Raw genomic sequence first — 25,481 nt, 5'->3', positions numbered from 1 at the left:
AATGTTATTTTATAGATTTTTTCCTTGTTTCAATTACGATATTTTACTTTAATTTGACCGTTTTTTTACTGTACTTTTTTTACAGTGTGACAAACCCTTTTTTTTGTAATAATAAACCATCTATGAAACTACAAAACTGGCAGGTATGCATAATTACATTCCTTATTATTATTAATACTATTTTCTAAAGTAAGCTTGGCTACGCGTAAAATAAAAGTACACATCTGAGAAAGCTGCAGCCATCTGACACAATGCATATTATGTGCGTCCGTGTCTGAATTAACTCACTTATGCTGCGTCCCAATTCACCCATTCATACTATGCCCTAAAAGTATTTACTCATTTTGTGATGTAAAAGTATACATTTGAGTGTATAGCAGTAGTAGGAAAGCTTTGGGACATACTACTTTCTGCATTGGAAGAATGTCTTTAATGGACCAGTCTATGTCTTAGTTACATGCATTCTGTCACTGTCTAAACTGCCCTGTCCATCATCCTGTCACAGCTAACAACCTCCACATTCATAGTTTCATTTAATTTCCTTCCGTATTGGAGAGAAATGAAGAGATGCATTGATTTTTCTCCTCTCTTTCCTCATGTTGTGCTGTATTCTTCTTCTTTATTGCATTTCGTTGCCTTGTACCTACATGTGCAATGACAATAAATTGAATCCAATCCAATCCAATCTTGCTGAACAGCAAACTCATCTATTTACTAGTTTTTGTGATTACAATCATGATCTTGCAAACTTTTCTAACTCGGGGAAAATTCTTTGTAAATAAAGACTGAAGGAATTGTTGAAGCTTAAAGGTGGTGACAAATAAAGTCATGCAAATGTGGGGTTCGTTTATAGTCTACGTTGATCTTTTTCTCTGTATTTAGGCTTTGAAGTTGTGTTAATTTTTGGAGATTATCATGAAAAACAAATCTTGTGTATGAATAAGCTTTTGTTTCACAGATCTTAAAGCCTGCAATAATCCAAAAGCCAATGCAAAATCCTATTGGGTTCCAAGGGTAATGCTAAACAAAAATACGTCATCACTGCATTTCATGGTGAATTTTGGATGCTGCATATTATACCAACCAGGCTTCTTAACTAGCTCAATCAGCTTCACCAGAAAGATCATGTTGTGTGGACAGATATAGTCTAACAGATTCCAGTAAGAGCTGTGCAGAACCAGCTGCACTAGAACAGTTGATTCAATTATCAAATATGTGACAGAAAATATCTCTACCGTATACGAAACATGTATGAATAAAACATTCAGATAAGTAATACATAGCAGTATTTTTTGTTCATTTTCTTTTTCCAAAACGTTATACTGGCTTGATGACCCATTTGAATCAGAAGAATCCGAGTGTATCAATTTATTCCACAATCCAAATCACAAAAGCCAATACTCAAATGTAAATAATCCAAAACAGAACTCAAAAATCTGGGTAACAAACTGAAAATTGTATACAAGATTATATCAGAGAGCGAGTGACGTTACTTCTTTGGCTGCTATAGTCCAAGTGTGAGTTTGATGCAGATGTCCTATAAAACAAACCTTACAGAATCACACATGTACTCACAAACATCTTTTAAAGAACATCTTTTCAGTTAAGTCATTAAAAGCGTTCCAAATCATTTTCTGGAATCAATCAGTTTTGATTCATCCAAAATAAGCAAAACAACTTTTATGTTCTTATTATGGACTAAGAACCAACAGAAGATTTGTAGAAAGTGCCCTATTTGCTGGGGGTTTTCCCCCTTTCTTTTAATTTATTTGATGGGCTTCTTAGAACTGTGCTTTTCTGGACGTCTGATCCGCACCAGCACGCTCCATGGCTCCTTATGAACCCCACTTCAGAACTGAAAAGAGATACAAGCAATATAATAAGACAAAATGCTCCCGAGACACATCCTGATTCTCAGTAAAATTATGGGATGTTTATTTAAATAATAAGACTCAACTAGAATTCATTGCAAAGGGAGTACGTGGAAAAAGAATCAATTATATGGTAGACATGTATGATTACCTTTTATTTGGTCTCCTGAGGGCGTCTCTCTCCACTTCTTTATATTCCTGTGCTGTTAAAACATCTCTGGGCTCTCTGTTCAGCTCCTCTTGGGTACGATACATGCCACTATATGGAGTTAAACGGAGAAGTTAAACATACGTGATATGTTAGTTCAGTGGTACAGTCTTGATCAACTTGAGAACTTCATATAGTGTTTATGGTATGACATGAGGGTGGATTTCACTTACATTAATCATGCAACATCATAACTCATACTCAACCCTGTAAAGCCTACTGTGGCATATTTAATACAGTGTTTAACTTATCAACATGATCAAACCTTCTCTGAAAATCTGGTATACACAATCTTCTACATGCCTAAACACTTACTGGACTGAAGCAACTTGATTTTACCCATTTTTTTTTTTAGAAAAATAATGTTAAAATGTGAGTATCAAATATTTTTTGAAGAGCGATTATAATTTTTGACCCCACAATAAAAACTACAGAGCTTTGATTACAAGCTATCATATATTCCATGTTTATTTTTAGCCATATAACTTTAGCCATATAATATTGGGACTTTAAATAAAAATGACGTGTCCTACTTGAGTAAGAGTTCCATATTCTCCAATATCATAATCTATGAGCTATAATGATGTATCAGACACATATGCAAACTTTTTTTCTAAAGGTTCAATAAACTGTTCCATTAAAAAAATACAAATAATAATACGTTTTTTTAATGTTCCATTTAAAATATGCCATTTTTCTGACTATTGTTTGATATGTCAGGCTTTACGGGGTTAAAAGTTACAAATTCTTGCTCAATGTGGCATTTAAAATCTGCAAATCTAATACAAATATAAAATAAATGACATTAATAATTTAAATGTGCATGGCACTTTGGTATTTCTACAAGCAATTAGTGTTGCCGGTAGAGGCTGCATTTTGTGCAGCACTTAAAAAACGTATAAAATAATTTTGGAGTCATTAATTTCAGCCAGAAAACCAGAAATCCACCTGCTTTGTCCCTGTTTCCTGAGCAACCCACAAATAGGTTATGTTGCCACATTACTTCTTTATTCTCTCTGGCTGGCTAATTTGGAGTTCTTTGTGCAGCGGGACATTTCTCAGGGACTCAGTCTCTCTCTCATCGTCCATTAAGTCTCTTTGAAGGCAACAGCTGGTCCCTGCCAGTGTCTCACAGAAGGCCTTCAGTGGGAACAGCAGGAGAAATGGATTAGTTCATTGTGTTATTTATTTAGTTTGTGGTCAGGGATGTGGTTGTAAGCTGGTGTGTCCAGATAATTGGATGTATTATATATTTGGCTGAAGCTTAACTGAGCGAGCTTACCCATCTCTCTCTAATATCGTCAAAAGCAGAGGGTGGGTCATCCAGACATAGGAATTCTCTGACTGCCTCACTTCAGTAAAGAGAAAGCAGTGTTACTCTGTTACCGGTTTTCCATTAAAGTGTGACATTGTGGCAGCAAATAATCTTAACACATATCTTGACAACAGTACTAGCACGTATTATATAGCTGACCGTGTTTATCAAGCTCAATCATTCAACCCTGTAACTGTAGCACAATTATCAATCAAATATATTTTTATAGTAATATTGATACAATATCAAGACCAACATTTGGTCGCAAATTAATGAGCCCTACTTAGTGACTCTTTTATTTAGGCAAAATCTGCAACCTTGTTGCCATTTCAGACAGCTCACATAATGATTTATGCACCTCTTGAGATGAACAAACAACAATTTTTGAAGTACATCCTTTCACTTTTCTTTATACTTGTTGATAAAGAACATTAAAAAACAAATTAATGAGTTCTCCAGGATTCAGATTTTTGTTTAAATTATCAGATTATTTATCATGAAATAAATCATTTATCATTTATTTGAAGTTGATTTCTGTTAGACTATTTTCATCCATTTACTTCAGTGTATGTGGGAAAGGGGTTCCTTTAAATTTGGGTGTGCCAAATTATCATTGAAATCCAAAATATGTACAAAATAGAGTTTAAGATGTTAATTTGGGCTAAAACTGCCATATTTGTGACCCTGGAGCACAAGTCGCTGGGGTATATTTGTAGCAATAGCCAAAAATACATCGTATGGGTCAAAATTATCCATTTTTCTTTTATGCCAAAAATCATTAGGATGTTAAGTAGAGATCATGTTCCATTAATATATTTTGTAAATTTCTTACTGTAAATGTGAACTTCATTTGGACAACTTTAAAGATTTTCTCTTTTTTTTTGCACCCTCAGATTCCAGATTTTTAAATATTATCTGATCCTAACCATACATCAATGGAAAGCTTATTTAATCAGCTTTCAGATGATATATACATCTAATAATAACAATAAGTACCTATTTCTCACGTCTTTAAGAGCAATCAGGTTTTGTAGAAAGTTTTGTAGGCCCAGTTGTCTCTCTTCTAGAAATTCAGCGCTGAAGTTCTTGAACCAACGCTTGGGTGGCAGGGCAAAGTTAAACGAAGGAAACACCTCCTTCAGCTGAAAACACACACATAAAGAGCCACCCACATCTAAAAGAAGGAAATTCTAAGAAAAACTGAGCATGTCTCTATTACGGCACTGTCCGCTGACATGAGTCACCTGTGCCTGACCTTGTCATGTAGCCGAGAGAAGTCTGTGTATCGTCTAAAAATGTGCCAGCTCTCTGGTGCACGCTTCACTAAGATCTTGTAGACCTGAGAAGTGCAAAAAGGGAACATCATGTCCTCTTTATCACTAAAAACTGCCTTTGAATCATTTTCCAACTGTTTCCATGTGAAGGGATAGTTCACCTAAAAATGAAAAGTCTATCATTTACTCGTCCTCAAGTTGTTTTGAACTCACAAGACTTTTGTTCATCTTCGAAACAAGAATAAATGTATTTATAATGAGGCTTTTGACAATTCAAAACGATAAAAATGATTTAAAACAAGTATTCAGAAGAGACACGATCATTTTAAATATTGAACAGATTTAATTTAGTTTTTTATTCACATATAAACAACAGATAAACGCACATTGATTCATATGGATCATATTTACAATGTTTTTATAAGCTTCCTGAATCATCAAAGTTTTGTTTACATGGACTTTCAATGGAGAGACAGAAATCTCTCAGGGTTCATAAATAATATCTTAATTTGGGTTCTGAAGTTATGGTTTTGGAATGACATGAGGTGAACATTGTTGCATTGTTGGGTGAACAATGCCTTTTTATTTAGGTTTGTTTTGAAACAAAGGAACACAATGACTGTCGAAGACACTTGTATGATACATTTATGATGCTTTTGCTCCCTTTTAAAGTCCAGTCCACATGTTTAATTGCAAGTACAAAATTAGCACATTATTAAGAATTTCTGCTTTTGTGTTTAACACGGAAAAAGAAAAAAAAAGACATGCCGGTTTGGAACATGAGGGAAAGAAAACGATGACAGAATTTCCATTTTGGAGAGAAATATGCCCATTGAGGGCTTTGCATTTAAAATATGAACAACAGAGGATCTAATATAAATTCATGACAGCAGAGTGAAAAGAACCACAAATAAGTAAACCCTTACTGTAAACTTTGTCTTTTCCTCCATGACCTTATATCCAAGCAAGGTGACCTTGAGTGTCCTTTCTTCATTGCTTCCTCTGCAAAACCCATTGCTGTAATACTCCATCACATTTCCTCTGCTTACAACATCTGGACTGGTTCTGGTAAAACATGTTGTATCTTCTGCAATAGACCTGGTGAAGAAAAAAAAGAGTCAAAAACCTAATGTTAACTGAATGTCATCTTCTGCATTCCTCACTATTAAGAGAAGCGAGTCAGGTCACGAATGAGACACAACCAAACCACACCTTCTTCTAGTACGATCAATTTACAAGTCATTTGTATTTGCATGGTATGGTAAATGTGGATCTACAAAAACCTAACATAATTACATTTTAGCTACATTTTATTACAGTTATCTGAAACAGTATTGCAGAATCATGTAGCATTTGAGTGTTGGTCTGAGAAAAACAATGACAAAGTATCAACACATTTTGTGATGTAGTTCATCCTTCAAGGATGAAGATTTAAAACTGGTCCATTCTTCCTCCCTGCTGTTTAATGACTGGTTTCACAACACCATAAAAGTTCTCTAATGACTGCCTTTGTTTTTCATTTTGTTGTTGGAAAGCAGAAAAGTTAGGTGTGGAGGAACAATTAACACATCACTGCTGGGATCCATCAGGACAGATGTGAAAACCCACTGCGGGATTTACTAATAAGCACTAGATGGGGCCATTGGGACTTACAGTAGGTATTCAATTCACCAGATGGTAACAAGTTCTTTTAAAAAATGCATTTAAATCAGTCTGTAAATAAACGAAAAAAACTGCATTTATTCTGCAGTTCATTACTGTTTTTCATAATATGTTAGCCATTTTTATGATGATATGTTTGCAATTGAAAGTCAGTGTCTGATATGAATATGGACACAGCAGATGTAGTAATAAAAATCTAGAAATCAGTCGAAATGAATCTAAATTTGATCTAGAATGCATTAAATAATTGATTTTGCTAAATGTACTGTAATTGTAATGTGGTTTTGGTTTTGTGTGTGTGTGTGTGTGTGTTACCAGACAGAAACATCTTTATTTCATTCTTCCCTTTCTTAATTCCATTAATAACTTTTAATGATAAACATGAAGTATAATCTCATCAGAATGGGCACCCCACCATGTAGGACAATCTGTTTCAATCTCTCAAAGCAATGCTTTCCCCAGGTATGTCCAGAAGTGTGTTCAGCTCTGTTTAATGCTGTGAATGCCAATATTGCTTTTATAACAACAGTATAACATAATAATAATAATGACCATGATGATGTAAAAGCTAATATTGAGTAAGACACAGTCTTATTTCCAGTTACTTTGTCTATTTTTGCTGCACCGATACAAACAGTTCTAAACAAAGCCGAGGTAAGTGATTTGGTGCTGCTTGAAAGTCAGTTCACATCCCGATAGCAATCAATAAGTTAAGTTTTCTACATGAATTTATATTTATATTGTCTATGGAAGGCATAGGACCATGAAATGTTCATCCAATCATATTCCTCGGTGCGAGGGCTATGATAGGCCATCCTAACTGCCTAATTTCAGTGTTTTCCAGAAACATACAGTGGCATTGAATCCGTGCTGACAGTCGCTTGTCGCCATCTACTAGGGAAACGATGCAATTTGCAAAAAAAACGAGTCACTTAATAATCGCCCTGCGCACCCTGACACTGTCTGGATTAAAATATATATACACATAAATTCCATATTGTTAGATGGCAATCTCTCTTCCACAACTGAATGTAACTTTACATAAAAAAATACCAAATAACTTACTCCTCTAAACCACATTTCCAGCAATATGCTTGGTTGTTATTGGCACTATCATCACCATTAACAGAATGAGCAATTATGTAACTCAGGGCACTAGAGCGAAACACTTCAGGTTACCAAGGCAACCAGCTCCATCCTCTGCATGACAGCTTGTTGTTATCATCACTGAACCCAGAAGCACAGGAAATGATGTACCTGAGGAGGAACTGATTTCTATTGCATGTCAGCATACATTTCTTTAAAGGTTCTCTATTTTTTATTACAGGCTGGATGCAGTGCCATAATATTGTGAGGAAAATCTCTTGGGAATTCCCTTTGTTACATCATAATGGAATAACCCAGGAAGCCTTCATGGGTCAAAAACATGTATATAAACGTCAGACCGACGTCTTTGACCAATTTTTAAACAGTTCAAATAAGTTCAAAAACGTGGACGATAAAACACCATAAATAACCATATGTGACCCTGGACCACAAAACCAGTCACAAGGGTCCATTTTTCGAAATTGAGATTTATACATCATCAGAAAGCTGATTAAATAAGCTTTCCATTAATGTACGATGATATTTGGCTGAGATACAACTATTTGAAAATCTGGAATCTGAGGGTGCAAAAAAATAAAGAATATTGAGAAAATTGCCTTTAAAGTTGTCCAAATGAAGTACTTAGCAATGCATATTACTAATCAAAAATTAAGTTTTGATATATTTACAGTAGGAAATTTACAAAATATCTTCATGGAACATGATCTTTACTTAATATCCTAATGAGTTTTGACATAAAAGAAAAATCAATAATTTTGACCCATACAATGTATTGTTGGCTATTGCAACGAATATACCCCAGCGACTTAAGACTGGTTTTGTGCTCCAGGGTCACATATTCTATTTAATTATTAAACAAATATAATTATGATAAACAAACAAAATAAATGATACACGATAGCAAGCGGCAGTCGAAACTGTGTATTGTGTATTAAATTTCACAGCAAACGTCCAGATAACAATATTTACAGCAGTTTTAAAAGTTATGTGTAAAAGTTAATATAACAACAAAAATAATGCTAGTAATTAAAAGCTGTTCACAATTCACAATGTTCAGGTCTGGTGAATGTACCTCCCCAAAAAAGTCATCAAATCAAAAGTGGACCCCTTCGACACCCGGAAGCTGGAGTCACGTGTGATCGGCGTTGTTTTTTTCCCCCACCTATGTTCCGAGAAACCCCGCCTCCTGCGACAGGATTGGCTTAAAGGGTTTACAAGATGTCTGTGATTGGCTAGTGGAGATGTCATTCATCTAGCCGCATGTCAAGGGCGGGCTAGACGGGTGGTTACCCAAAAACACACACACACACACACACACGTAACGTTGCGGTTTTAGTCCGACCCACTCATTCACACACTTGCGAAATAATCACCGAGCGCTTACGCACCACCACCACCGCGCTTCGTAATCGTTAAATCTCAAACTGTGGTGGTTTTAGCGCTAATTTGCAGTTTGTTTTTATTGCGTGATGTAAAATGCGTTGTTCGAGTTGGGGGCGTGTCTCCAAGCGCGATCCGTAGGACACGTTTCTTTTCCATCTGTTATCCAGGGACACTTTTAACAAGGATATTTGTTCTACATACATTAGTAGTGAGACAGAAGCACCTGAACGCCTGTCTCCTGGTAGTGTAGATTAGACCGCATTCACAACATGTGCGCGATATCGTCTCTCTCTGTGAGGGTTTTTAGCTGTAACTGTTAGCAGTGCGCTTTCAGTTCCCCTTTCTACTACTGAAGCTGAACGGGCCCGTCTCATCTCATACTGTCCTCAAACATGGAGCACACCGGCTGCGTCAACATCTGCAGTCTCACCAGCACCTTACCGGTGATCCCGTATCGGAAGCTAACGGACCTGCACTACATCAGTAAGGGAGGTTTTGGGACCGTGTTCAGGGCGCAGCACAGCGACTGGCGCACCACAGTGGCGATCAAGTGCTTAAAACTGGATTCACCGGTCGGTGAGAGGTGGGTTCAGGCTCTACTTTGCTTCCTTATTAGCTCAAATGCACGGTTCATAAACCGTCGATTGCTGGGCTTGTTATGCCCGGCGATGGTTTCAGTCTGGTGTGACCATAAATGCTGGTTGTTGCAGGTTTTTAGGAAAGGATGCTGTGTAGATAAGCATGCTTTAAAGGTACTGCAGTTGGGAAATGAATGTATTTCTAGTTCTGTGAAAGTAGGAATATGATGGGCTATGAGGACAAACACTGACTGATTGTTTTGTGCTAATAATCAGATCATGGAAAGCCTGGAAAAGACATACAAAGAAGTCAAATTCTGAAAACTTGAAAATATTTTGTGAGCTATCTCTTTAAAAACGAACATTTAACTAAAATTGTTAAATCTTTAGCGAATCCCAAAATTACATGCATAATTTTAGATTGTATAAAATAACATTCAGGTGTTATAAACTCACTTGTAGCATTTAAAATGATTGATTTTAGTTTACTGTTTAATTTTGAATTATCATCCATTAATATGAAAATATTTATCAGCTTATCAGTATTGTCCAGAATTTTAATATTGTGTATTTTAATATTTAATATACTCTTTCCATGATGTTATTATAACGAATGGCCTTTAAAAAGGAAACTGAAGGACCGTAAAGTATCTTAATTTATGAACCGTTCCAAGATGCCAAGATTTTCATTGAACGAAGTCCATGGAAGAATGGATAATGCAAGGAATAAAGGAAAAAATAGTGTAAATTCATTGGTCAAAAGCTGTGGGAAACCAGGCAGTTAATGACTTATAAGTGTATCGCATGATATTGTCTGACAGAGAAACCACATCTTTTTTTTGCAGGGAAAGGAATTGTTTATTGAAGGAAGCTGAGGTGCTTCACAAAGCTCGATTTAACCACATCATCCAGATCTTCGGGGTGTGCAATGAGCCCGAGTTCTTCTGCATCGTGACTGAGTACATGACCAACGGATCACTGGATGAGCTCCTGCATGAGGTATAAATGTACAAACATGCTTCCTGTTTAGTCTGGTAGTATTAGTGTAATAATTCACTTTGAGTTTGAGTAATGCACAGATTCACTTTCTGCTTTGTGGCATATAGGTTCTTGAATGTTCACTTCTGTATTCTCTTATTGCATTACAGAAAGAAATGTACCCAGTGGTGGCCTGGCCATTGAGGCTGCGTATTCTTTATGAGATCGCTTTAGGAGTAAACTTCCTCCACAATATGACGCCACCCCTTCTACACCATGACCTTAAAACTCAGAACATCCTGATGGATGGGGAGCACCATGTTAAGGTTTGCTTGAAGATGTCTCCATACCCCATTTTATTACACTTTCACATGTGTTTGGATGCATTTGTATTTTCCTGGAACTTGAAAATGAAAGCAGTTCTTGAGGTATTTGAACGTCAAGGTGATCAACTATTGATGTTTTTGTTGGAATTTCAGCTCTTGTTGTAAAGCGCTGAGCTCCATATTTGTCTGAATGTTATCAGAGTCAGTATCTTGTAAGCCTGATCTTATCATCTAGCTATTCTTTCCAGAAAGTGTCATGTTTCTTTCCCAAGTTTGAATGTCTTACTGCCATCAAATGCCTCTTTTGTTCGCTTTTAAACATAATAAGTGAATACTCATGCTTTTTAAACCACCTATGCCTCAACATGTTATACAACTTTAAAGGGTTGGTTAGCCCCAAAATGAAAGTTCTGCCATAATTTACTCTCTGTAATGTAAATTCAAACCTGTATGACTTGATTCTGTGGAACACAAAAGGAGATATTTTTATTAATCTACTGATCACTCTTTTACTTGCAATTACAATGGGGACTGGAGCTCTAAAGGTTCAAAAAGGACACAAAAGCACCATAAAAGTATCATGGAATCAAGTATCAAGTATCACTTTTATCACCATAAAAGTATTCTATGGCATTTTAACGCCGTAGAATAGCTTTGCATGAAGAGCAGACTGACATTTTAGTTGTTATTCACTAAAAAGTCTTGACATACAGCCTTTAAAACCCCTGTCGTCTTTCATTGTAATTGGAAATGGATAATGCTAGCACAACATTTTGTTTGTTGTTTTACAAAAAAGTTTGAAAAAAGCCCAAAGTTTAGAAAATGGTGATGAATGTATTATAGTGGTGCCCTTTTTAATTTTGTATCTTGACAGACACCATTGAAAAACCCATATTGGTTATTAAAATTCAACCATTAATCAGCATACATTTTTAAAGTATGTAATATATTTGGTCACACTTCAGTTTGGGGACCAATTCTCTCTATTAACTGTGACTTTTGCTTCATTAAACTCCAATATGCCTGTAATAGGCATGTTAATAAGCAACTCGAGAATTGGTCCTTAAACTAAAGTGTTACCATATATTTCGTTGCGTCTTCACATGGGATTTTCTGATCTAATGTGCATCTTGTATGTCTGTGTTTGTGAACAGATAGCTGATTTTGGCTTATCTAAATGGCGCCAGCTCTCTATCACTAAAGGGTCCGGCTCCAAACCTGCCGAAATGGGAGGCACGGTCATTTATATGCCACCTGAGGAGTACGAGCCTTCCAAGAACCGCAGAGCTGATGTCAAATATGACATGTACAGGTCAGTTTCTGTAGATTTTATAAAGCTTCCAGTTTTGACCAGGTGGGTGAACTTCTGAGTTTCAAATGATTTCAACTACAGTCTTTTAAAGTACTGCTCTCTCTCAGTTCCTGTATTTTTTGAGGGGGCATCCCCTTAAGACGTTCAGATGTCCTTATTGGGCATATCCGTGGCCCGAGTGTAATGCTGACTCAGCAAAATTCCTGTCAGATGAGGGACATGTTCCACCCTTAACTTGTCTTCCGAGTTCATATGGTGAGCCTGGAAAAGTCATGAAACGTTTTTTTTTTATTCTAGTTATTCTTATCTCGAAAATATTTTATTGTCTAGAAATCTATAAAATCCTTTTCCAAGGTATAAGTGAATGGAAAATTTCATTAAATGATTAATAGACGTGCAAACTCTTTGAGTGGGAGGGAGGAATGCAGCAGTGCAGGATTTTGGAAATTATGGGTGGATTTTTAAAATGCTTTACCGATTTTTCAGAACAAAGAAAGAGGCTGGGAAACAGAACAAGAAATTAAACCAGTTTCTGGGTTTAATCATAGCTCACCAAAACTACCCAACAACTGTCCTTCACTGCTCTGGTCAAAAAAAAATGGAAGTGATTTTAGAAACTAAATGTCAACCTGCCAGCGTGTCTGAGGTTTCTGTGATCTTAGTCAGAGGGCATGTTGAAATTATTACACCGATAGGACAGTGTGTGTTTTATCTCCAAAGGGGGATTGCCAGATGTGGATGCAGTAGTGAAACCGTTCTCTCATCTGTTCTGTGCTTCTTTTTTCAGTTACGCCATCATCACATGGGAAGTGCTTGCAAGACGGATACCATATGAAGGTAGGGTCCATCATGAATTGTAGAAAAGTGTACCAATGGGTTCCATGACAGTCATATAGTCTTATATTACATTCTGACTGCACTTAAATATGGCCCCAATCTGTGTGAACATTGAAAATAGTGAACTTTTTAATCAGATCTTTTCTGTCAATCTAGTGATCTGGTTTTAAAAAGAAAATTCACGGATCGGACTGAATTGGAATCAGTTCTTGGGTTAACAGTCTTTCAGAGTGTTTCTTAATAAATAAAGCACAAATATGGAAATATGTTTACAGCTTGACTGTATGACATTTTTTATCAACGGTCACATGAAAAGAGTTTATTCAAAGCATTTTATTAAAACATGCAAAACCTTCAGCCAAGATATATAGGGTCATTTTAGGCTAATTATATTTGGGTTTTAAATTATATTGTTATTTTGAGCTGAATCCATTGAGTTGATTCAAGAGCAGATTGTTCGCTTTGTGTGTTTATGACAACAAGTCATATTTTCTCATTTGTGCATCACTGTGTTTGTGGTGTGCTTTTGGTGAAGAACTTTAATGTTGACATCTGAATGAACACAAGACTGCAATATCCACCCCAATTCACTTTTTTCCCGGTTTTATGCTAATAGAGCAGAGAGCGTCACAAATGGGTGGGACTTTTCCCCCTCGGTGACGTGCACAGAGGGAGAATCTGAAACCGCTCGTTTGGAGAGACTGTTTATGATTTATTGGTTTTATAAACAAAATGAATTGGTGGATTTTTAACATTATAGGCTGGTTGTTTTCACGCACTGCGGCCACACAACTGTGTTCAAACAGCTTATAAAAGTGATTTTTGCATAATAGGTCCCCTTTAAAATACCAGTAAAATAACAAAGCCAAATTTGTATTAGGTTATAAAGACCTTCTTTGATATGGATGAAATACTGTACTAAAATACTCTGAAAGTTTTCCCTGCTTAATTTATTCAGAACAACACAAACAGCAGGGTTATTAAAGTTAACTAACACTGTAAACAAATTTGTAACTTCAAATAAAATAAATGTTAACTGGAAAAAAATTTCAGTTGGTTGCCAAGACCAAGTGGTCACACTTTAGTCTGGGGGCCAATTCTCACTGTTAACTAACTATTAACCAAGATTTCACCACAGTAAACTCCTAATTTGCTGCTGCTTAATAATTAGTAAGGTAGTCGTTCAATTTAGGTATGAGGTGGAATAATGGATCTAGAATATGCTCGTGCAGAATAAGGAATTAATATGTGCTTTATAAGTACTAATAAACAGCCAATGTGCTAGTAACAAGCATGCTAATAAGCAACTAGTTAATATTGAGAATTGGTCCCTAAACTAAAGTGTTACTGGCAAAGTTTCTCATTTTCATTTAGTTTAACTTGATGTACTAAAATGACTAAAACTAAAACGAAATGAAAAATATCTATTTTTTTAAATGAAATAATTTGTAAATAAAATCCACGACAAAATTACTGAAACTTCAACTAAAATTGAAATGTAAACGTATATATATATATATATATGTATATATATATATATATATATGTATGTATATAACTAATTCAAAATGTTGATAAACTGTATTCGTATTTGAAACAAACACAGCAACCAGTGAAGTCAGAATCGTTGTGCAGCCCTACTCGGCACTAAACACATTTTGCTGTGTCATGTTTTTGATACAAAAAAACGATGACACAGATTTCCTCTCATGGACACTTCCTCCTCCATTTCATAAATTGTAGCAGTCCATCTTTCCAGGCAACATTCCTCAATCCTCTGACACTGTCCTCTTGTTCTCTCTGTGAGCAGAGGCCACCAATCCCATGCAGATCATGTTCAGTGTTCTCCGCGGATCTCGACCCGATACGGGCCTGGACAGTCTGCCAGCAGACATCCCCAGCCGAGAGACCCTCATTAACCTCATGACCTGCGGCTGGACCGCCAACCCAGATGAACGGCCCTCCTTTCTCAGTGAGTGTCAGCCTTTGACCTTTCCCCTGCTTTTTTTAGTCCTTCTGAACTTGTTTGCTTCATGCTGTCACAATCCAATAGGGTGACCTGTTCTTGTGGTTTGTCAGTTATTCAAAGTGTCTAACCACAATTCAGTCATTGGTCTTTACTGGCAATTTTGTCATCTCATGATAAAATTTGGTGTTACAGACAAGTAGAAATGTTCATTACAAGTAAGTACAAGTTTTCTCTTTTACAAACCCTGCAATAGATCAGGGGAATGAGGAAATGACTGTGAACAGACAGAGAGAGCAGTGGGGTCATGTTCATGCGTCATTCATCCAGAATAGTCTATTAACCAGATAAGGTTTAATAAATCTGTAATTAAATCAAACAATGTGAAAGTCTAATATCTAGATTTAGGCATTGATGATTTTTTTTTTACATGCCCCATTAACAATAGACAATTTTATTTCCTAGTAAGCAGCAGGCAACATTGAGTAAGATTTGAGTTCAGTTTTTATATACAGTGCCCTCCAAAAGTATTGGAACAGTAAAGACAAAATTGCTCTGTTGGCTGTGGAGTCAAGACATTTACAAATATGATTAAAAGATGAATATGAGACAAACCTACATAATGTCACAATTTATTATTGGGTGATTCAACACATAGATGTTTTACCAGCTAAGAAGTTCAGCACTTTTAGAGTTTCATCCCTCTATCTGATGTGAGCATAAGTATTGGAACAGTTGCCTCACAGGTCTTTCTAAGTGATCAGCTGTGTCCTGTTGCATTAATTCTTCAGGTATTAAAAGCAGGGAATGTGTCGTATCAGTTATATCCATTACTTCTGCATTCTGAATCTTGCATTCGATGATGACACCCACAAACCAGGATGAAGACGAGGGAGCTGACTTTGAGAGGAAAGCAAGCAATTTGGATGCTAAAAGAAAAGAAGTCAGTTAGAGCTCTAGCAAAAACAAAGGGCATGGAGAAATCAAGAGTTTGGAAACCACCAGCGACACCAGCAACCAACAATGACCTGATCGGCTGAGAAAACAACAGTAGTTGATGACAGACAAATCCTAAAAGACATGTCTGTAAAATCACCAACAACTTCCAGAAAGCTGGGGTGATGCTCTGACAATTTACTGTGACTTTGACACAGAATTACAGATGCTACACAGCAAGATGCAAACCTCTGACCAGCACCAAAAATAGAAAGGCAAGATTAGAGTTTGCAAAAAAGCACAAAGGTGAGCCAGAAGAGTTTTGGAACTGTTTATGGACCAATGAGACCAAGATGAACCTTTATCTAAGTGATGGGAAAGCAAAAATGTGGAGACAAAAAGGGAACTGCAATGATTCCAAGCATACAGCCTCATCTGTAAAGCATGGTGGAGATGGTGTCGTGGCATGGGTATGCATGGCTGCCTCTGGAACAGGCCCCCTCAACTTTACTGATGACTTAATGTATGATGACCGTAGCAGAATGAATTTTGAAGGGTACAAAACCATCTTGCCTACCAATATTCAAGAAAATGCCACCAGATTCATTGGGAAGTGCTTCATATTGCATCAGGACAATGACCCAAAACACCCTGCCAGTTCAGTCAAGGAATTTATAAGGGCAAAGAAATGGAAAGTCTTAGATTGCCCAAGTCAATCTCCAGATTTAAATCCGATTGAACATGAATTTCACCAACTGGAGAGGAGAGTAAAGGCAGAAACTCCCCAAAACAAGCAACAATTGGAATTGGCTGCAGAGTCCAAGGAGGCAACGAAGGAAGGAGGAGCCAGGGTAGAGACAGGAGGGACCCGGAGCAGGAGGCACACAGCTGGACCCAGGCCACAGCGATGATGATGGCCCACGGTGGAGCCGATGGAGGGAGGAGCCATGGAGGAGGGATGGCTGCCGACTCCAGGGGGCAACCAACAGCGGCGGAGCAGGTGGTGAAGGAGCCAAAGGCGGAGAGCCAACGAGCCAGGGGGATGCCGAGGATCCGGTGGTCCAGGGTGGAGCCGAGGGCTCTGGCGACCGAGGCGGAAATCCGGAGATCCGCGGCGGAGCCGGAGCGACTGAAGACCAAGGTGGAGCTGGCGAGAGGAAGGAGCCCAACGAAGCCGGTGGGACGGAGCAACGAGGTGCAGCCAGAGGAGAGGAGTCCAGAGGCGATGGCAGGTCGACGCCTGACCAAGGCGGAGCCGGAGGGACGAGGGAGCCCGGTGGAGCTGGTGGATCGACGGGTGACGGTGAAGGCGAGGGAGCTAGGAGCCGAGGTGAAGCCGCTGGGTCAACGGGCCGAGGAGGTGTCCGGGCCGAGGAGGCTGGAGGCAGAGGTGAGGGATACTCTAGCCCCGGCAACGCTGGAGGATGGCAATCCTGCAGGGCTCGAGGACAAAGGAGAGCTGGACGGGACCAGCTGGGACGACGGAGAGAGGAGAGGGGGCAGGTCGATCTCCAGTTCAGTATTCCAGTCAATTAAATCCCTCTCCATGTCCAGCAGTCCCAGATGTATAATCAGCTCACCCTCAGCTGTGGTTCAGGGGGCGGAGCTCCACTCCGCGCTCACACCGTCCATGGCTGGCTCCCTCGTGATGGGCACTGTCGCCAGCTCTCGCACCTGATCTGACATGTTGGTCTCAACTTCCAGTGCAATCTTCCGCTCAGTCGCTCAGCTTTGCGCTGGCTCATTGATCGCAGCGGGAAATGTCTCTCCGTCATCGGTGGGCTCAGGCTGATGCGCCACACCACGGGGAGATGGTGGGCTGGGCTCTGGGTCTGGAGTGGATCTGGCAAGTCCACTCCACAAAGGTGGTGAAATCCTCTCGAGGACCATCTTCGGACGACAGCGCTCTGCACGCGGTGTTCATGGTAGCGTTCGCTAACAGGAGGAACAGTCTGGTATGGTCCTTGAGAGATCGGTCCCCCTGCTCCAGCAGGAGGAGGAATTCGGGCCGGACGAGGGGATCCATGGGAACACAACGGAAAGAAAAACACTTGGTTAAAAAACGGAGGGTACACCCACCGAGGTAACTGTATTAGGTCAGTCCTTCTGTCACGTATCTCTTGGAATACGGAACGAGGAGACACGGAGAGCAAGGAGTCAGGCACGAGGAATTCACAAAACGGGAGTCTTTAATATCCAAAAGGTAACACAGATCACAGGCAGGGAAGACAATTCAAGGACTGACAAACACTAACTGAAAGGACTGGGGCTTTTAAAGACAGGATAATGAGGGAACTGAGGAGACGCACTTGGAATCAAATTAAACAGTTAACATGAGGGAGAAACTGGGTCACAGAACACAATCCTGACATAATTCTTAATATTGATTTTTTGTTTTGTATTTTGAGTATTTAATTATTTAGTAGCTTAATAGCCGCTTTGTCTGTACTGTACAGATTGTCTTATTGAACTGGAGCCCATGTTAAGAAGATTTGATGAGATTGATTTCTTGGAAGCAGTGTTGGAAGTCAAACGAAGTAAGGTGAGTCTTTGAGGGTTAGACTGACTTTGCATGGATTTATATGTGGAGAATTTGAGTTTGTCTACATTTAGTTAGTGGAAATATATTGATCGTATCTTCTGGCTTTTAGATAAAAAAAAAAAAAAAACTATTGAATCTATTGTAATTTCTCATGCATTTCTTTCCTCAGCATATTAGGCCTTCAAGCTGCTGCTCATCGACTCAATCAAATGAGAAAAGAATAGAGGAAAAGGTTGTGAAGGAGCAAAATGTTCCTTGGCCAGTAAGTTACTTTTTTTTGTAAAAATATAAGTACTGGGTTGCAGGTGTGAAGTTGAGATAAGTGCGGTTTGGTGTGTGTCTTAATTTTCTTGTTCATGTTACATGACAGGACACATCTGGATCAGAATCCTTCTCTTCCCAGGAAGCAGAAATTTCCCATCCGGGCTTCCTTACCATATCAAATCCCTCTCAAGGCAAGGACTCATTTCTTTTAAAAGCGATAGATCATTTTCTCACCTTGGACGTTGTGTGTACACGTGTGACTTAATTTTTTCCATGGAAATAAATTGTTGAATGGAAAAAATCATAATAGGGCTTTTCACTCTTGAAATAGTTAAAGGTGGGGTATGTAATTTTTCAAAAACTGAGTCGGGGCCGAGTACTAAAACAAACTTGTCTACACCAGACGTGCCGCGCCACAACAGCTAAAGTCTGCCTACACTGGACACGATAAAGCGACTGTTGAAAATCATTTGAAATTTGTGTCAGCACATCATAAATAGAACACGGCAGCAGTTTTTGTTTTTGAGATTTGTCGCGCCGCGCAGCATCCAGTGTAGACAGTATCACTGATTATAATGACTTCTATAGTATTTTGTCGTGCCGCTCCGGTGTAGACACGCCCTGTGTCTCAATGTGCATACTATCCTAAATAGTATTGAAAATGACTAATATCACACAGAATTTTGGATGGATAGTATGCACATTGGGACGCAGAACTAATCGTTGCCTGGGTTGCTATGTATGTATGGGGCGGAGCTATCAAAATAGGGGCGAGACCCTTTTGGGGTGTGTTTGTTTTGGTGATTTCAAATATCAACATTGGCTTCCAGAAATCCCTTACCCCACTTTTAACCCCTGTGTCATTCTAAACAGAATCCTTTTTTTTTTTTTTTTCCACACTTTACCTGGATAACAATTAGTCCTGTTTTTTCATAAGCTGATGTTTCAATCTGTATCCCTAAACCCTGGGTAAACATTCTTATTTGGATATATGTGGTCTCAATGTCATTGATCGGATGAACGAATGTACATAAATGATCTAGCTTCGTACATCCTCGTATTATATATTGCCGACTGATATTTTCCTGAATAATAATAATAATAATAATTCATTACATTTATATGGACTTTTTGGACTATAAAGGTAAGAATAAAACAGTCCCTCTATCACATTTGTTCATTTTCCCCTCAAACGCTGAAATCAATGTTGAAATATATTGCACAGTGTTTCTGTGACTGTGCAAAGCATTTGAATATGGGTTGCGTTAGATGTGTGTTGCTAAGCATCTGGTCATAATGTTGCAATACTGCATTATTTTACACTGTTTAATAACAAACTAGGTCACCATGAACGTTTCTTTAGATTGACAATAACCCAGGATTAAGCGCAGTGTGAAAAGTCCTAATGAGTAAACGATCACAAAATGTTGGGGTAATGTAAACACATGCACCTAATCTTTTCGTCTTATTTCCATCTGCCCTTTGGATTCTTTTAATTGGTTCGTTTATTGGTGTTGTTCTACATCATCAGGTGTGTCTGGTGCCCCGGCTGGTCCGCAAGCATCATCGTTGTCTCTTCCACTTGATTCTCCAAAGCCTCTTGTGGACCACTGCTCTCGGAACAACCTCAGCCCTGAATACCAGACGGCGCAGCCTGTGTCCGACCTCAACATACCTTTCAAACCGCATGCGCCTCAGAGTGAAAGCGACCTGGCTCTTGTCATACAACCCCTCACACTGCAGCCACACCCACAAGGTAATCACGCCTGTTAGCCAAACCTTAAACAGGGACTAAGCATCTAAGATAAGCTGCTATCAACTTTTCTCTTGAATGTCATCTATATTCAATGAATAAACTTCATGAAATTAGTCCCACAATTGGAAAAATAATTTTCTATCCGTTTTCAAACTGATGGGACCAGATTATTTATACCTGCTGTAGAATAGGTCATTTCAGGATGACACAAGTTTTTAATATATGGGGAAGATCCTCCAACATGTTCTCTTTATCCATTAAGCATGTTTTATTAGATTGTGCTGGTTTTAACTCCTTGAGAACTTATTTTATTCAGTTATCTCTTTTGAAGAGAGTTAAATGGTTAGTTGAAAATGAAAAATGAAAGTTGTCATTAATTACTCACCCTCATGTCGTTCCAAACCCGTAACCTTCATTCATCTTCAGAACACAAATTAAGATATTTTTGATGAAATCCGAGAGCTTTCTGACCCTCCATAGACAGCAAGGATATTACCATGATCAAGGCACAGAAAGATAGTAAGGACATCGGTTAAATAATCCATGTGACATCAGGGGTTCAACCGTAATTTTACGAAGCTACGAAAATACTTTTGTTCGCAAAGAAAACAATAATAACATAATTTATTCAGCAATTATTCTCCCCGAGTTACCTTCTTCCGCCATTTTGGAGAGTATCCCAGAACCTAATCAGCATGGTTTACATTCAGCAGAAAGTGCACACGTTCTACTGAGCATAAACAACGCTGATTACGTTGATTACAAAATTACGGCAAGTACAATTACGGTTGAACTCCTGATGTCACATGGACTATTTTACCTATGTCCATGCTACGTTTCTGTGCGTTAATCGTGGTAATATATCATTACTGTCTATGGAGGATCAGAAAGCTCTCAGATTTCATCAAAAATATCTTAATTTAGGTTTGGAACAACATGAGGATGAGTAATTAATGACAGAATTAAAATTTGTGTGTGAACTAACCATTTAAGCCAAATACAGTTGTGGAGTTTTTAGCAAATTATATAATTCAGCCATAATATTTTTTGCCATGAAAATAGCCACAGAAACTGGAATGAGGTTAAACACAAATAAACAAAACTCTTGAATGTCCTTGCAGATTTTGTCACGGCATTGGACACTCAAGGTCCAGCGGCTCGCTGGATTGCTGCTCGAAGGGAGGAAATCGTGCGGCAGATGACGGAGGCTTGTCTCAATCAGAGTTTAGACGCTCTGTTGTCCCGTGAGCTGCTGATGCGCGAGGACTATGAACTGGTCGTGAACCAGGCCACGCGTACCGCCAAAGTGCGGAAGCTTCTGGACACTTGCGAGCGGCACAGCGAGGACTTCTGCCGTGTGGTGGTGCGGAAGCTCCAGGACAACAAACAGATGGGCCTGCATCCCTACCCCGACCTCAGCACCACCAGCACTCCGCCGCCACCTTATACCGCCCCCAGCGCCCCCTTCCTCTCCAGCTCCTTCAACAACACACAAAACTTCTGACCTTCTCCCAGCTCCCAATCACTGCTCTGTGAGTCCTTCTTTCAGTTAAGGATGGTTCCTGTTCACACGCTCTTATATTTGTTTGTGCTGCTTGGCCGATACTTTGTGTGCCTGGACAAGTGCTTTTGCCCCTGTGGTTAAGGTGTTGGTGCCTATGACACACTTTTTATGGTATCAGCTTGAATGCATTGTACAGCCAGACTACGGTGAAATAATCACTTGGCTTGTGTTGACGTAATGATGAAAGGGACACAAATTTAAGCAGTACGGTGGTTTGACATTGTCACATTTAAACCTTTATTCCAGCCATCAAAAGAATCTGGTTGCCTAAGCAATCGATCCTGCACTTTTTCATGCCAGCAAACTTAGTAAAATAGAAGACTTGAGGTAAAGTTCTAAAGAAAATCACACCCTCCTGTAATGCCAAGTAACGTCCATATTACTGCACAGTTACATGTCTGGACTTGATGAAAACGCATGTGAATCAGCGGTTTCGTTCTTCCTTTTTGTAAGGCAGTGCTTGTTTCCCACAGTGGCACTCAGAGCGAGGGCTGTTGGTTGTTTTGCTTTGTGTTGAGTGCTGGGTTGGGGGATAGATGCAGACCTTAGTCAGGGTAGACACAGTTAAGGCTTTGGGTTAAGTTACATTATATTCAATGGGTTCAGTTAACAAATACGTCTTGAGAATTAGACATGATTTTGAACATCACCTTTTGAACAGTAAGGTATGCTGCATACTGTGTATCGTGGCCCTTTTTCATTTGCATCACTTTAAATAAGAAAGTGTTTTGGCACACTTTTTTTCTCAGAATTGCAATATAAACTCGCAATTGCAAGTTATGAAGTCAGAATTGCGAGACATAAACTCGCGATTTTTCTGAGAAAAAAAAGTAGCATTTGCTATAAAAGTCAGTTGCGAGTTTTTATCTCACAATTCTGACTATTTCTACAATTGTAAGTTTATATCACACAATTCTGAGAAAAATAGTCAGCATTGCGAGTTTGTATCACGCAATCCCAAGAAAAAGTGTCGCAATAACCTTTTTAAAAAATTTTATTCAGTGGCAAACGGGCTTCCATAGTCAAGAGCATTAACTCAATAATAAACAGGATAATCAGTGACCTGCTTATTGAACCTTATGCGGCCCAGAGTTGTTCACACTTCATCTTAAGTGTCTTGGATAAGTTCTTCGTAAGTATTGTGCCACAGGTTATCATTGACTCCAGATGTAGCAGCAGACAGAGGACAGTTTACAGCACTTTTAATACATAAAATAGACTCTAGCATGAAGCAACCGTATTGAATATACTGATGTTTACATCACATCTGGATAGATTTGAAGAAACTCTACTGGCAAGATGCTTTTATCAAGGAACAAATCGTATTGAGCGCTACTGTTTATACAACCGTCGCCAGTTTAGACCAGCAGTTTTTTGCCATGTTGTTTGAAGTTTTGATTTCCGATGTTAATTATGTTTCCGGTGTTGTAAATTATTTAAAAACTGAACCAAAGGGAATGCCTAGAGCTAGCACTGTAAATATCGTCTCTACTGATCTTTAAGCAGAACACAAACTGAAATTCATGATGCTGAATTAAATTTGTGCTGATGCTTTGATCTTTTTGCTGGACCGATGAGCCAGTCATGTGCTTGATTAGCATTTGATTAGTGTTTTGCTATGTTTTCAGGCATTGAATTCCTGTGCTGGTGGGTTTTGCATGCGTCTGCGCTGTAGACTTCCCGTCTGTGCAAGCAGGCATTGTTTTAGAGGCCTTATCGTTACAGAGGTGGTGTATTTTCCCTAGATTGATTACATTAGTCCTCTGGAATGCCCTGAAATTGGTTGTTTTATGTTTCCTTCTCTAAATCGGTCATGCTGTAGTTTTGGACTTGATTTCGGTCTTGCTGTTGGTGTTTGATGTTATTGACTTGTTTTCAAGGCAAGGTTCAGATTTGTAAGTTAATATTTTCTTTATTTGAGCAGAAAGGAACAGTCTTTTTATTACAAATTTTGATGTTGCCTGTCCAGGGTTTGGGACCATTTACAATATAAAGAGTATTTGTGGTCTGTTATTGTTTTGTATTTATTTATACAGTTTCTTGGTGATCATTTACATGCATCTTAAGTGGTTTGTAATGTTTTTTTAATTTTTGATATATTATATAGTTTTGAAAATATCACTTGCTTCTCAGTGCTGTGCCAATCCAGCCTGATCTCACGGCAATTCGTACATATTTTACGAGGTGGCTATTTCGTACGACCTCGTTCATACTAATTCATATGATTTTTGCTAAATCGTACATATTTTACGAGTTGGCAATTTGTACGAATGACCTACACCTAACTCCGCCCATAAACCTACTCGTCACTGAAGTTTAGACAAATCGTACTAAATCGCACCTCGTAAAATATGTACGAATTAGACGTGAGATAGCGTTGGCCAATCCGGTGATGCTATGAGGCTGAATGCATCTTTAGATTGTTCAGAGGCTGAATATACTTTAGCACTCATATCAGCAATATATCAGACAAATGCTGAATTGCCTAATAGGCTTTTTAGGTCTGGATGCAGAAAATGTTGCATTTTTGTTCATATCACATTTAAAATCACACAGGCTTGGGTTTTTTTTTTTTTAATGACTACTACTGATATCAATGTTATTTTGTTTTTGCCTTGAAGCTCTTAGACTTGAAATCTAAATGGCTTGTCATCTAATATAACATGACAATAATGTATAGCATATGTAGCAGTGTACAAGTAGCATACATCTGTGCTCTGGTACTATGTGAGGAACTTCCACAAAAATGGTCAGATTTGAAGTGTTATTAAAATGTGTAGAATTTCCTGAATGTGTGGGGTTTCTTGTTTTTGTGTTACCTGAAAGTACTTTCTGAACTCTTCTGTTCCAGAACTGTTTACACAATAGTTGGTACTAATCCGGATTAAGCATGACCTCTCTCAACAATAGGAGTCTCTTATTACCTACAAAAGCCATTTCTCATTGATTTGCATTAGAATTATTGGTGTCTTTAATATGGCCATATTCAAAAACAAATGGGGTACTAAAAACGTACTGTATTTCAAATTTACGAGCAACTCTTAAATGTGGTCATTTTAGAAATCTTAATTTTATTTTGTTTGTTTATTTTAACCCTCTACTGCATGCATTTTGATGGTACATGATAAATTATTCCACATCATTTTTTGGTTTATTTGGGAACATTTTATTGATATAACTTTTTTTTTGGCCACCCCTCACTCCCCCATCCCAAAATATTTTTTCAACGTTGCGCAACAATGGTACAGAATTCTCCATTCACATATCATAAGACAATGTTCAGAGAGCAATTCAAAATTACAAATCTGTCAAAACATTTCAAGAAATCATGATAAGGGAGAAACACATTGATATATTGCATTTGATACGTAGGTTTGTGTCGCGGTGCGAGGCTGAAAATCCGATTTTAAGATGTCCTATTGATGAGACAACATAGGCCCTGGTAAATAAATGTCTAACACTATGGGACGTTTCATCAATTTTATCATCTGCCAGGCAAAAATAACCCTTGTGGGGTATGATCATTGAATAAGTATCTCCTCAATAAGCTGCACAAGTTAAGGACTCATTCATGTGTGTTGCACAAACTGTGCAGAAAGAGT

The 25,481-nt window shown here is 38.4% G+C and overlaps 2 protein-coding genes across 2 annotated transcripts; one reads left to right on the top strand and one right to left on the bottom strand.

Moving 5' to 3' along the window:
- Positions 1-1,354: 1,354 nt before the first annotated feature.
- Positions 1,355-8,602, bottom strand: LOC306881599 (sorting nexin-16-like). Its single transcript, XM_079435771.1, has 8 exons — positions 8,510-8,602; positions 5,595-5,766; positions 4,650-4,733; positions 4,391-4,536; positions 3,362-3,431; positions 3,083-3,219; positions 2,023-2,130; positions 1,355-1,855 (listed from the first exon to the last, which is right to left on the bottom strand). Exons 1-8 carry the CDS (start codon positions 8,524-8,526, stop codon positions 1,732-1,734), a joined length of 858 nt encoding a protein of 285 aa, XP_079291897.1. The 5' UTR covers positions 8,527-8,602; the 3' UTR covers positions 1,355-1,731.
- Positions 8,603-8,702: 100 nt separating this feature from the next.
- ripk2 (receptor-interacting serine-threonine kinase 2) lies at positions 8,703-24,668 on the top strand. The gene is made up of 11 exons (XM_079435986.1): positions 8,703-9,403; positions 10,244-10,397; positions 10,547-10,702; positions 11,857-12,014; positions 12,802-12,851; positions 14,662-14,823; positions 18,210-18,295; positions 18,465-18,557; positions 18,666-18,750; positions 20,091-20,315; positions 21,437-24,668. The coding sequence occupies exons 1-11, from the start codon at positions 9,213-9,215 to the stop codon at positions 21,817-21,819; spliced, it is 1,743 nt and encodes a 580-aa protein (XP_079292112.1). The 5' UTR covers positions 8,703-9,212; the 3' UTR covers positions 21,820-24,668.
- The last annotated feature ends 813 nt before the right edge of the window (positions 24,669-25,481 follow it).

Source organism: Barbus barbus, assembly GCF_936440315.1.
Source record: "Barbus barbus genome assembly, chromosome: 15".
Taxonomy (NCBI): Eukaryota; Metazoa; Chordata; class Actinopteri; order Cypriniformes; family Cyprinidae; genus Barbus; species Barbus barbus.
Note: the sequence above shows the minus strand (reverse complement) of the source record. Positions and strands in the feature narration are given on the sequence as shown.

Excerpts from the sequence above, each read along its gene's own strand:
- ripk2 (XM_079435986.1), top strand. The coding sequence starts at position 9,213 with ATGGAGCACACCGGCTGCGTCAACATCTGCAGTCTCACCAGCACCTTA. Across the intron at positions 18,296-18,464 it reads TGGAAGTCAAACGAAGTAAG|CATATTAGGCCTTCAAGCTG; the intron begins GTGAGTCTTTGA and ends TTCTTTCCTCAG. Across the intron at positions 20,316-21,436 it reads ACTGCAGCCACACCCACAAG|ATTTTGTCACGGCATTGGAC; the intron begins GTAATCACGCCT and ends ATGTCCTTGCAG.
- LOC306881599 (XM_079435771.1), bottom strand. Across the intron at positions 2,131-3,082 it reads CAGCCAGAGAGAATAAAGAA|TGGCATGTATCGTACCCAAG; the intron begins GTAATGTGGCAA and ends AACTCCATATAG. Across the intron at positions 1,856-2,022 it reads CTCAGGAGACCAAATAAAAG|TTCTGAAGTGGGGTTCATAA; the intron begins GTAATCATACAT and ends ATCTCTTTTCAG.